General features: G+C 41.3%; 1 protein-coding gene across 6 annotated transcripts in view; it reads right to left on the bottom strand.

The window, feature by feature from the left end:
* Window positions 1-12,336, bottom strand: part of EPB41L4B (erythrocyte membrane protein band 4.1 like 4B) — a 171,825-nt gene that overhangs the window by 59,436 nt on the left and 100,053 nt on the right. For all 6 annotated transcript variants that reach the window (XM_027644031.1, XM_027644026.1, XM_027644028.1 and 3 more), the window contains one exon: window positions 6,641-6,756. In XM_027644031.1, coding sequence (XP_027499832.1) covers window positions 6,641-6,756 — 116 coding nt within the window. The remainder of the gene's footprint in view (window positions 1-6,640; window positions 6,757-12,336) is intronic.

Below are 12,336 nucleotides of genomic sequence, written 5' to 3'. Positions count from 1 at the left end.
AGTCAGTGGCACTGAAGATTCAAACTAAAAGTGAACTCAAATCACAGAACAAAGTAGGACCTCCTTACTGCAGCCTGTTAGTGCTTATAAGCATTTATATAAGTTCCTATTGTTCCTTAATGTCACTAATATTTACATATAAGCTCACTCATCCCCCAAATTAACTTTGAAAGTATAACTGTCATCAAGAAGGCAAAAGAAAAGAAAAGATTTCAGAGATAGAAAAATACGTGCAGGATCTTCTATGGTTCATTTCACTAGTTTATAAGAAAATCAAAGGTCTAAAACCTGCCCACATTAGGAATCTCCATATACTGTTGCTGCAAGAATGAAAGCTGTAATCTCATTTATTTTGCTGTATAATAAAGGAATTTTACATTTCCACAATCTTCACTGCTTGTAGTGATGAATGAAGCATAAAGACAGCAGCTGAGTATTCAGATGTTGACCCAGGCTGTCAGTTATTAAAATTTTGTTTTCATTTATAAACTAAGATTATTCTGTTTGGAAGTCATTAGAAAGCTAAACATGGCATAATGTTAATGAAAATTCCTATTTTACCATTTCTTATTATGTAATTCAAAACAACCTTAGATGGCCCTTTCAAGTGAGTGTCTTGGAGTCATTTTCTTGCTTAGATTTGCAATTTAAACTCATCCTAAAAGGTTTAGAAAGGAAGAAAAAACCCATTAAGCTACCTGATAACACTCCAGTTTTCCACCTCCAGTTCTGCTGGTGCTAAATAATAGCAACATGTTCACATTGCTTTCACCATTGATGAAGAATTTTATTTTTCCAGAGGAGAACACTGGAGAATTGCAATTAAATGGACAGAAGTGGGTCAAACAAGCTCAGATATAAACACACATAAAACTAGAGGCAATTTTTTCATTTTGTAATCGAGGTCTTGGGCTTGTTTTTCTCCTTCCAAACATTTACTTTAAATTCAATTACATTTGCTGGTACTAGAACTGAAGGCAGATTTGTACAGTGCTAGATAATGATGACACTGGCTTTAGTTTGCAAGTGAATATTAAGTACATGCACAGAATATAAAAATAGTTGCATGAAACCCAGCAATTCCACTCTTCTACATACCATTTCCATTCTTTCTGCTTTAAAATGTTCATGCTTTGTTCCACATCAAACTTTGTATCAAGAGCAAGATTCATGATCTTTCACCTCCGTGAATTTATCGATAGCCTCTTCTTAGCCAAACAGCATGTTTAAAACATGTATTTGACTGGACATAACTGAAGAATAGAATTAATATTTTCTTTAGGAATCTAGGTCTATTTTTTGTTGCTAGTCATCTCTACTAGTGGGAGGTAAAATTTTAACAAAGACAGCACAGATATATAGGTTCTGAAAGCACATTAGCTATATAAGATGTCCTGGGACTCAACTACATCTGCAAATGTGCATGGCAATCTACAGACTCTTTTGCCACCTTTCTACTAGGAGATTAATTGATTTTTTTCCCCATGTGATAGCTAACATCAATTACACACAGATACCACAATGATAAGACCTGTACAATTACATGTTATTCTTATTCGAGGTAAAATTTACAAGCAGAAAACTGCAAATTCTTTATTAGAAAAAAAATACAATTGGAAAAAAAACCAACCAGCCACCTCCCTCATTAAGCTGTCAGACACAAAAGATCTTCCCCATGCCAACTATCAATTGGTCCTGATAATAACTGATATAACTCCTGATAAATCTTGTTATGCTTATATCCTTGAAGTAAAGCTCTTTCAGTATTGGTATCAGATTTATTTTATAAAGCACTATTGCTCAATATTATTAGATCCTGCCTCTGTCAGTGTCAAGCTTCACAATAGTCTTACTGGGCCAGAGTAGTGATGTTTCCCAGGACATACCCTCTGATCAGCGTATCACATGCAGGAGTCTCATCCATAAAGTGAGTTGGTTTTGCGGGTTTTCTCAAACTACGAATGATTTTCAGAACTGCAGTAGCTTTAGGCTTTGCAGTTATGCACGGGCAGGTAGTTCCACAGTTTTTTTGCAGGTGGTATCATTTGCAAGCAGTCAATCTGCATAAGTGGGCAGCTCTGTAATATGGTCTTGTCCTGCTAGCAAAAGGCCATAAGCTTCAAACAGTTTTCAAAGACAGTAAGGCTCATCAGGCTCGTTTCTGTCTTAAGCTTTCTCAATCTGCCTGAAGCTTTGTTCTACTAAGTCTAGCTGTAATAGCAATAATTTTATATATGGGAACAGTAACACAAATAGTTACTCTTTGTAGAATGAAATATTTATGACTCTAACACAAATATGTAGTACAAAGCAACGTAGGGTTGGTATGACAATGGGAGCCTTGAGAAGTGAAGACATAGGACACAGGGTAGAGGAGAGCTGACAAAGAGTGATAGCCCAAGGGGCACAGGCTGGCACTGGGGACCCATAGCTATAAACAATTCACCAATGGCCATTTAAAGTGCAGACCTTGACCTGGAAAAAACTGGTTTTAGGGGCAATTAAGAGAGTGAAGACAGAGTATATAGCATACAGATGTAAAAACCACCATGTACAGTAAACTCAGGTGCAATGTGAAGATGTAGATCAGTGAAGAAAGAGCAAGATGTAAATGCTTGTTTGCAAACATACAAAAGGACCCAAAGTATATCCTAGAGTGAGGAAGAAGAAAACATGAACTTGACTGGATGGAACATTGGAACAGGCTGCCCAGGGAAGTGGTTGAGTCACAATCCTTGGAGGTATTCAAAAGACGTGTAGGTGTGTGGCACTGAGTGATGTGGTTTAGTGATGGACTTGGCAGTAGTGGGTTAACAGTTGGACTCAATGGTCTTAAAGGTCTTTTCCAACCTAAACAATTCTATGATCCCGTGACCATTATAACACCCCCTCTGACCCCAGCAGAATGAAATCACCAACCTTAGGATGCAGGGGTGTAGGGGAAGGGTGAGTATAACACCAGGAAAAGTGGTAGAAACAATTTGAAATGTATTATTATTCTTTGTTTTTATGTAATAAGTACATCTGGGCGAATAATTACTAGACTCCCAAGATTTCAGAAATGCTAACAATACATTTTTGGTTTTATTTCATACACACACACACACACACACACACAGTAATGGGGGATGGGACAACATATTTTTCTAATGAAAAAGAAGAAAATCAGAAATACATTTTTCCAAGAAGAAAATCAGAAATACATTCACTTAGGCTTATCTCCTGGAGATTAAGGAGTCCACTAGCACCAAAGGACATGAAACTCATGTTGAAATGGACTTTTATCATTTAGTAGGTGGACACACATATGATACACTATAACAAACAGCTCTGGGGAAGAGAATGGACACATCCATTCATCATTCCCATGAGACAAAGTTTGCTGTAGCAGGCAATCAAATTAATTAACTGCTGAATCTAATTTACTCAATTTCTTGTTAATTCTCCTATGGATTGATTATTAAGCCTGACAAATTCTAGCCCAAAAGCACTTTGCTTCAAAAAATAACAATTAGCAACAGGAAGGGAGGGAGGGAGTGAAAACTGAGACTTCACAATAGATGTGGAAACCACTGCTTTTTTTTCTTTCAAAAATAGAGTAAATAAAACAGCTTCTTAATAGCTTCACTGGTTTTGTTTAAGCATAATATTTCAGAGGATGCAAAACTAGAGAATAAAAAACACTTAGTAGACCAGAAGTCAATGGAGTGGTGCAAGAGAGGTGTTAACATTTCATTTTTTTGCCAGAAACTAGACAGATTGACCACTCATTGAAATCTTTTTGCTGCTGCACTGAGTAGCTAGTTAACTACCATAACCAAAGGAACTTTAAAGGCCACGGTCTCATTGAAAAATATTTGTCACAGTTCGTCAGTTCATGGTTGATCAATTTTGTCTAACTTGCCTTGTTGCCATTGTGCTGGGCAATGCTCCACAGCATTTTAGCCCAGAGTTAGCCCGATATTTACAGCATGTCCCTCTCTTTCATTGGAGAAGCCATCTGCTGAGGCAACTCCAGGCTCTGCTCAGAGCTCAAAGACCTATTGTTTACTGGTTTTAGCTTTATGAACTCTGTGTACACATTTTACTAAGATCTAGGTCAAAAAATGGTGCTTGAAGAAGAGACCATAAGCAAGGGGTGAAAGAACTTCCGAATGACTTGTCACAACCCACTGCTTGTAATGTGAGGGTTGGATCACTGAGGTGCTTTCTGGTAGTGATTCTGGGCCAGTTTCAAGAGTATGTACAATTTTCAGATGGCTCAAAACAGTAATTTTAATAAATTTTGAGAGACTGGCCTCCTTTTCATTTACATGGTAACTGCTGTTCATGGGACTGCTGCCCAGTTCTTAAACCCAAAGCCTCTATGGCTGCCAGGGGAGGGATTTCATTAGACAGCCCGTGTCTCTAGCCTTGCTTTTCGCTGAACTTCTGCCAGAAACAGAAGCATTTAGCAGCTCTTAGTGCTCATTACAAGACTTTTTCATCAGCTAAACTTTGACTGATGGCAGTTTCACCACAGCAGACACAGGCTGCATTTACTGTGCAGCTGCATTTATTGTGAAGCTCTGACTTGCTTCTGGGTTCTGCTAATTAGTCCTTAAATAAATAATCCATCTGACTGTGGACAAGATTCTAGAGCTGTAAGGACAAGCCAAAGAAAACCATTAATTATAGAAGAGCTGAGTTCTCCCTTCACAGATTTGCAGCAAATAAGAGCGAGAGGATCAGAGGTCAGGCTTTGCCAGGCAAAAGTTGCAGGGACTCTGTTGAGATTACTTGCACAGTATGGTGGAATACAGGACCAAAGTGTTTTAAGCTTTCAGTTAAAGATAGAAGAAAGACCATAAATCTACTCATTTTTAAATCACAAGGGTACCATTAAGATCATCTGTTTGGGTCTTTTGTGCAACACAAGTCAGATTGGTTTATCCACTTGTGCACTGTGGTCAACATAGAGTCCTCTCACTTCTTCACTTTAGCCCTTTAAATATGCAAAACTGAGCTGTGAATGAGCTCAATAGGACAGTTCTTTAAAGTATGTTTTGGACATTGCACTTGAGTGAATGCTCTCAGCTGGGATTCAGATAGAGTATCAGTAATCACTTCAGAACTACAAAAGTCCTCTCACAAGACCTGGGTATTCACTGGATGAATCTGGGACGGACAGTTTTCCTTTAGTAAACTATGCCAATACTTAGCAAGCTTTGCCTATAAAAACCGGTACTTATTACCAGTTAAAAGTATTTCTAAAGGGACAACTTGAGAAATGTTCATGGATAAAAAAGATGACTTCTTTTCTATTTCATCTTAGTTTATTTACTTTATGATTTATCTTTTTAATTCCCACTCAAATCAACCAGACAAACCGACAGTTTCTCACATGTGGTAACAAAATAGACTTGGGAAAAAGTCTAAAATATTCCACCTTCATCTGTTCATTGAGAAGTCTCCAAAAATCATGACACAGGTCATGACCTCATGACCACATTCATAAGGCATAAGGACTACAGTCCATAGGTGAAATACACCACTATCCCATGACATACTCTGAACATGGTTCAAGGCAATCTTCATGACAGAAAATTCACTGCATTACAGAAAAAGTTCAATTAACTAAAATGTTGGAAAAAACTTCCAACATTTAATTTTTTCATTAGAAACACCTGACTCGCTGATTTTCAGCCTTGACTTCCACCTTCTGGAATCCCTCATCAAGAGAAAAGAAAGATTCTGCTACATAGATATACTCCTCTGTGCTTGTACAAGCTCCTTTGTGCTTATATTTTTGGTACACGTGGTCATCTCCCCTTTGATTTTAATTTCCCTAATGCTTGTTAAAACAATATAAATAACAAAAGGCTGGTTGTAAAAGCAAAAACAAAAAGGCTTTGTAAAACCAAGGTAAAGTAATTTAATCGAGTTCTCCCTTGAGCTGACTCAAAACTCTGCTTTGCTTTTAACAGACCTGTACAGTCACTGGGGGTCGAGACCCACCTCATTTGAAGCCAATGGTAATGCTCGCATTGACTTCACTGGATCCAGTCCAGGACCAATGTGGTTGCAAAACAGAGGTCCAGGTCTCTGTGGCTCTATCCAGACTCAGATCAAGGCACCCCACAGTGCAGGCAGAGTGAATTTAGCCTCACATGGAGCCACCAACCTGCTGGCCTCTGATCTCTGGCAGAAACAGTGGGACATGAATGTTTTGCCATCCTTGACAAAAAACTCACTCATAAAACACCCACTACTAACATCAGATGCCGGGGGAGTTTAAGGCATAACATGGACTCCTCATGTAGAAAAACAAGATTTTTGGTTTTTTATCACTTAAAGTGTTGTTATTTTTTTACAGCTCTGGGCTGCCTAGACGACTAACTCTTCACAACTGAACTAAACCTACATCATAACATTGTTGCAGCAGCTTATGAAATTTTAAAAGGCAAAGTTGATTGAAACGTTAAATCTAAAAACCAAATCCCAGTCCCAAAAGGAGATGGGGAGAGGTGATTAAAAAGCAAGCCGGTTGCAGATGAATGTTGATTTGAATTGGAGGTGAAAAAGCAGCAGCTTTTGAATATGAAGTGACAAAGGGGCTCTGGCATATATATATGTAAAAATATACATGTATATGCTATACCTTGTTCATCCCGACGTGGAGGGCTGGCCATGGTCCAACTACCTTCACACTCTCTGTTTCTATTTTCTTCAGATGAGAAGTTTCATCATAAAGAAGGGGAAGTCCTGAGCTCAGTTCTAAAAAGATGCCCAAAAGAAAGAAAAAAACAATCTGAAGGAGGCTACAGAAGAACTGCAGAGCAAGACACTCAATTCTATTTGAAGAGACAGTGGTCAGCAAAGTATCTTCCCTGTAAGACCTAAAATGTTTCATAATTATGCCTGTCAGGCATTTCTATTTAGCAAACAATTCCTCCCCCTCCTGCTTCTCACCCATCCTTTCATTTCAGCAGGACTTTTGCCAGCTTTAGGATACATACTTCCCTCCTTACCTCCCCCCCACCCCTACCACCTCTACATTCTAAAACTCAGTTGACACCAGAGGGATTATTTATGCAGCCAAGGTGCCATTCTCAGAACATGTGATGTGCAAAGAGATTAGAGTATAGCTTTTGGCTTCTCTCAGACATCTTTATTTATATGCCAGCCTCTTTAAGACTGTTGTCAGGAATTTGCTGTGCTTTGTCAACAGAGATTTTGAGCAAGCCACCAACACACAAAGATAAGGAAAAATACTTTTTGAGACAGCTCTGAAAGGTCTCTGTCAACATCTTGGGGGTGGTGTGGCATATATATGTATATTTGCAAGTACTCTGAGAAAAATAAACTTCATCATGTGATGATTTAACTAATCTCTGTGTCTTGTATTTCTTTTTGTCATGGATTCTAGGTAATAACAGTTGGGAACAATCCGGTAATCTCTGGAGTCTGATTCAAAGCTCACTGAAATCAATAAAAACCTTGCACTGGCTGCCGTTTGGTTTGGATCAGGTTCTTAAGCTGTCCTAAGAATATTAAATATTACTCACTCCAGATCTAATTCTACAGCTGTTTAAATATACATTAAGGGCTTTGCTGACTAGAGACAAATTGCTAAAACCAGCTTATAGGGATATAAGCAAAAATCTGGTTTTGGTACTGGTGAAACATAATCAGACCCTGAGGTAATAAAAGTCCTAGAAGGGGTTACAATATCAGTATTGACCTCCCCTTGGTGGTCTCTCATCACAGGCTAGTGTTCCCAGGGGTTGCCAGAGTTCAGCATGTCTCATATCACAGCTGACATTGTGAAACTGCCCAATGATACTCTGGGAATAAACTACCACAGCCATAAGATAAGACACAATGACTTTTTTCTTTTTTTCTTTTTAAGAAACACAATTGTTCTATTTTCTTAAAGGGGGGAAAGTGCCTTATTTAAATTATTCAAGTTTGCTATGTTTTAAAATGGACTTCTAAGCTGCTTTTTTTGTTTAAAGAGATAGCTCTGGAAAACAAGCAGGCCAGTTTAGCCTTTTAACTCAACCTTGAAAACAGATTAAAAAAAAAGGCAAAAAAATGAAGTCCTACAAAAGGCATAAATTTCCTGAATCAGCACTAAGTCTTGGCAAAAACCAGGCTTTCATTCCAAGAAAGGATTTGGCAGCATCGTGGCTTTTCAAAGGACTGTTTTCAGCCTGAAACTCAGTCTGTGTTAGATCATTGTCTGCTCAGGGTTATGTAAGGTCTTTTGTAGTGAGCAGTTCAGGAATCAAGGATGTCTTTTTAGAAGTGATAACCTGCAAGCTCAGCCCAGAGTTCAAGAGGCAAGCTGGGTCCCCTCTTCCTGGTCATCATTTTGTGTCATAAAAATTCTCTGAGCTGCATTGCATACTTGTTTGCATCTGCTTTCAGTGATAGCCCCAGCTGCTGCCGGTGAGTCTGCTCATGTGCACCTGGTAATCCAGGCACGACATTGCTGTGCCAATTAGGCTTAGCAAGCAGCTCTCCCTCTCTGTACTGCAAGGCCAACTGCTGTTGAATACAGTGGTCTTTGGGACTGGGGTTCTGCGAACATGCTGGGGAAGGATGTCCTGTGAAGAAGTTGTGATCTGTGTACGTGAGCTTTGAGGTGAAGAGCAGCATTACAAATACAATAATCAGGCCGAATGCAAGAAAACAACATCTTCTGCTGAACTGCCTTCATAAACACACACATCAGATTTGTTTCACCAGATTTCACTTTCTCCAGTAATTAGAGTAGACAAACTACTTGGAATGTGAAAAATCAGGTAGGTCTGGCCCGGGTTTGTTTTCTGTAACAAAGTCCCAGGTTGTGTGTTTGCTGAGAAACATGCACTGGTATTTAAAGGGAACTTTGGCTGGGCATACTGTTGTTTCCCTCTCTCCTGTCTGTGTCCTGCTAATTGCACTGGAATTTTGGCCTTTATCAGAATAGATGCAAGGCAGATGCTTTCTACCTCTTTCAGCCCAATGCTGGTTACATATTGGTGGGTCATGCCACGTTCCACTTCAGATGAATTTAAAACCATTTTGTTGCTCAGAGATGAGTCCAGTCCATAGCAACTGGAATAAGTCACAAAACACCTGCGGTCCCTTGGAAAATCATAAGGTAGGCAAATTGAACTGCTGATGTCATCTCTGTCAGCCTCATGGAGAAGTTCCCACTAAGATAGCACATTCCCCCAGGAGACCTTTTTGCTCTTCAGGCATTTCCACTTCAGATATTTTGGTCACAAGCCCCTGCTTTCATGAGAGTGTCCCCAGGTTAGTGACCACTTACTTCCTAGAAACACTTTTCCAGCAGTGGCCTTTCCACACAGCCTAGAGCCAGACATCAGTCCCCCATGTCCTCATGTTCCTGACACAGACCACTGATAGTGTCTCCTCTCTGCCTGATTTTTTTCTTGTCCCACACACTCTGCCACATGTGCTGTCCCCGATAATCGACTGACAGCTGGCATGCTCCTAACCATTCCAGTACATACACTGTGAACCTTTACCACAGGCTCTCTACAACAGAATTTTCTCAGCTGCAACAGCTTGAGCGGCATTTTAATGAAAACCAAACCAAGTCCCCTCAGTACCAGCCTTGAAAAGGCACTTAGACCTGTCACCCCAAACTGCAAATGGGTAACTCTGATTCTGTTTTAAGGGAAGTGGTTCCTACCCATACTGCCACTGCTCTCACAGCATAAACATGCCAGGACTAACCACGGACTGACTTTTCAAGGAAAATCAGCTTTGCACCTCCATCCTGATGCACAAGTACAGGTCTCCACAGGGGATCAGTGATGCATTGCTGTGGGGCAGCATGTCTATGTCAATACAAGCCAGCACACAGCATGCACAGCTGCCTAATTGCTCAGCTGGGAGCATCTGGCATGCTTGCACCATGGCCTCCGCTCAGAGGTGTCTGGTCCCTTTCTGCTGCCTTAAAGAAACTGGGAATTGGCATTCAGTGTTACTGGCATTAGGCCACATCAGAAAACAGCACCAATTCTCTTCTCCTGAATCAAACAGCCTTAAGCAGATAAAGTGAAGAGAAAGGTAAATGTGTCTCCAGGAGCAGGTGCCACACACAGGTCTTGGCTGCTAAAGTCCCCTTCAGAGCATGGCAGCTGCCGGATAGGCCAGGGAGGCTGCTCCCCAATAGCAGTGTGAGGTTTGGGGGAGAGGGCTCGCCCTCCTCATGCCTGGGTGAGGACACACAGCCTCCTCAGCCCCAGTTTTATCTCAAAGGTAACACTCACTGGGCACAAAGAAAACTGCTCCTGATGTTTGCCCTTGTGCTCTTCTAGGTTTTTTCTAAGGTTATTTCTGCAATAAGGAGAAGCAGGAAAGCTGTGTGACCTAGAGGAGACGGAGTGCTGGAATAAACACCTTGTGCTCTGTGGTTTTTGCTGTTTCTTTAATTACCTCCTGTCCACTAGGTGGGCCCATGGCAGGGCTGTGGGAAGCTAGAGATCAGCCCTGCTGCAGCACTTCTGGGGCTGAAGCTGAGGTGCTGTGAGGCTGACACAGAACGATGGGCTGGACAGGGGGAGCCTCTAGGAGGGGGATGGGGAAAGCAGGGCTTGCAGTGCCCTCCGGGTCAGGACACTCAGCAGCAGCAGAACTGGCTCTGAATGAATTTCCTGGCATGCTTCAGCTCTAATTTGAGAAAGGAAAATATGGGCTGGCACACCCCCCAGAAAGGTCACCGCCACCCACTGTGCCAGGCTGACAGCCTGGCCAAGGCTTTCCAGCACAGCCTTGCCAGCACCCATCCACGGCCAGTGCCTGGCCGGCACACAGGGCGGCCCTGCAACAGATCAACTGAGGCCCAGCTGGTGCAGGGCCAGGTGAGCTGCCCAGCAGTTCCCCAACAGGATGGTCTGTACTTCTCTCCCAGATAGTGCTGGTTGCTGCAGAACAGGGCCAAGAGGCAGACACTCATCGGTGGCACAGGAGCACCCAGCAGCCTGCTCTGGGCCTCTGTGGCTGTACCATGCAGGGGGTGGCCATGTTGGCCATGCTCCATGCCAGCCTCATGTGCTTCCCAGCATGAAGGTATGCCACTGTGCAGAGTACAGTCAATGGAAAACAACACTTTTTCTGGAATTTGCTCCTATGGGAGTAGCTTTACTGAAAGTCCTAGGAAGCAAATCATACTGCTGCTTAGGATTCCTTCCTTAAATGTCTACCATGCCTTGCATTTTATTTCTTGAGCTTCCCTTCTAAAAACTATCACCTTCTTTTTGGAAAAGAAAATTAAAGAAAATGTTTCTGAGTTTCTGAAACAAAGTCTGATTAAAGTGCTTGTGCAGGTAGATGCCTGTGTATTACAACTGATGTGGGACAGCCTACAGTCAGGGTCACTCAGCACCATCCATTAGAAGACCATGGTTTCAGGAATTTGAAAATTGTCAGATTAACTGACCAGTTTGAAAGTTTTCGTAATGGATGCCTATCTTAGGGTGATTTACAGTTATGAAGTCAGAAACTGGTCAAAGGAAGAACTCACTGTTCCCTTGAAACAAGGAAAATAACAGATCGTATCTTGTTTTACCCATCTTCTGAAATTCTTACACAGCTCCAGTATCTCACACAGTAGAATGTAGAGTGCAGAGATTTTAAATTTGGAGAGCAAACAATAGGACTGCTCAATGACAGGGATGTTTCTCTTTCCGTTCCTGTGTAAACCTACAAACATTTGGCCCAGCTACATAACCTTAAAAATGCCTGTACACGTTCAGCAGCAGAGACTTACACCTAAACTCCCCAAGGCTGCATCAGGAACAGATAGGCCTCTCTCCTCTTTGATTTCTACAAGCCCAGAATTTCTGCACCAAGGAAGTAAGCATATTCCAGTCATGATAGTGCAGTAATTGATCCCATTACCCAAACTAAAAGCAAGATGCTGTTTGTCCAGTGCTCCAAAATTTCTGCTCCTTGTGCCCAGACATGAAAGCAAGAGTCAGATTCAAACAATGAGGGCTGAAGGCCAGCTGGGCAGATCAGCAAAAGACAAAACCAGACGAGGATAGGTTTGTGAAAATATACAAATAAATAGTAACAATGAAAAAATAGCCTGTGCCAAGTGGCTAGAGACTCCGTATCTGTGACTAATTGGGTATTTGTTCAGCTATGGAACACCAATCTAACACCAAATCCTGCAACCCCATAGCAAAGCCAGGAAATTGCAAATCTTGTCTCATTTGTACATGCTACAAAGCTAGCGAATAATAACAGGATACATATCCTTCAAAGAGAAAAACTGAAATGCATGTCCTTTCCTTTCCTTTCCTTTCCTTTCCTTTCCTTTCCTTTCCTTTC

The sequence above is a fragment of the Corapipo altera genome, unplaced genomic scaffold (genome assembly GCF_003945725.1).
Source record: "Corapipo altera isolate COAL_440 unplaced genomic scaffold, ASM394572v1 24b, whole genome shotgun sequence".
NCBI lineage: Eukaryota > Metazoa > Chordata > Aves > Passeriformes > Pipridae > Corapipo > Corapipo altera.
This window is presented reverse-complemented; position numbering and strand designations above follow the sequence as displayed.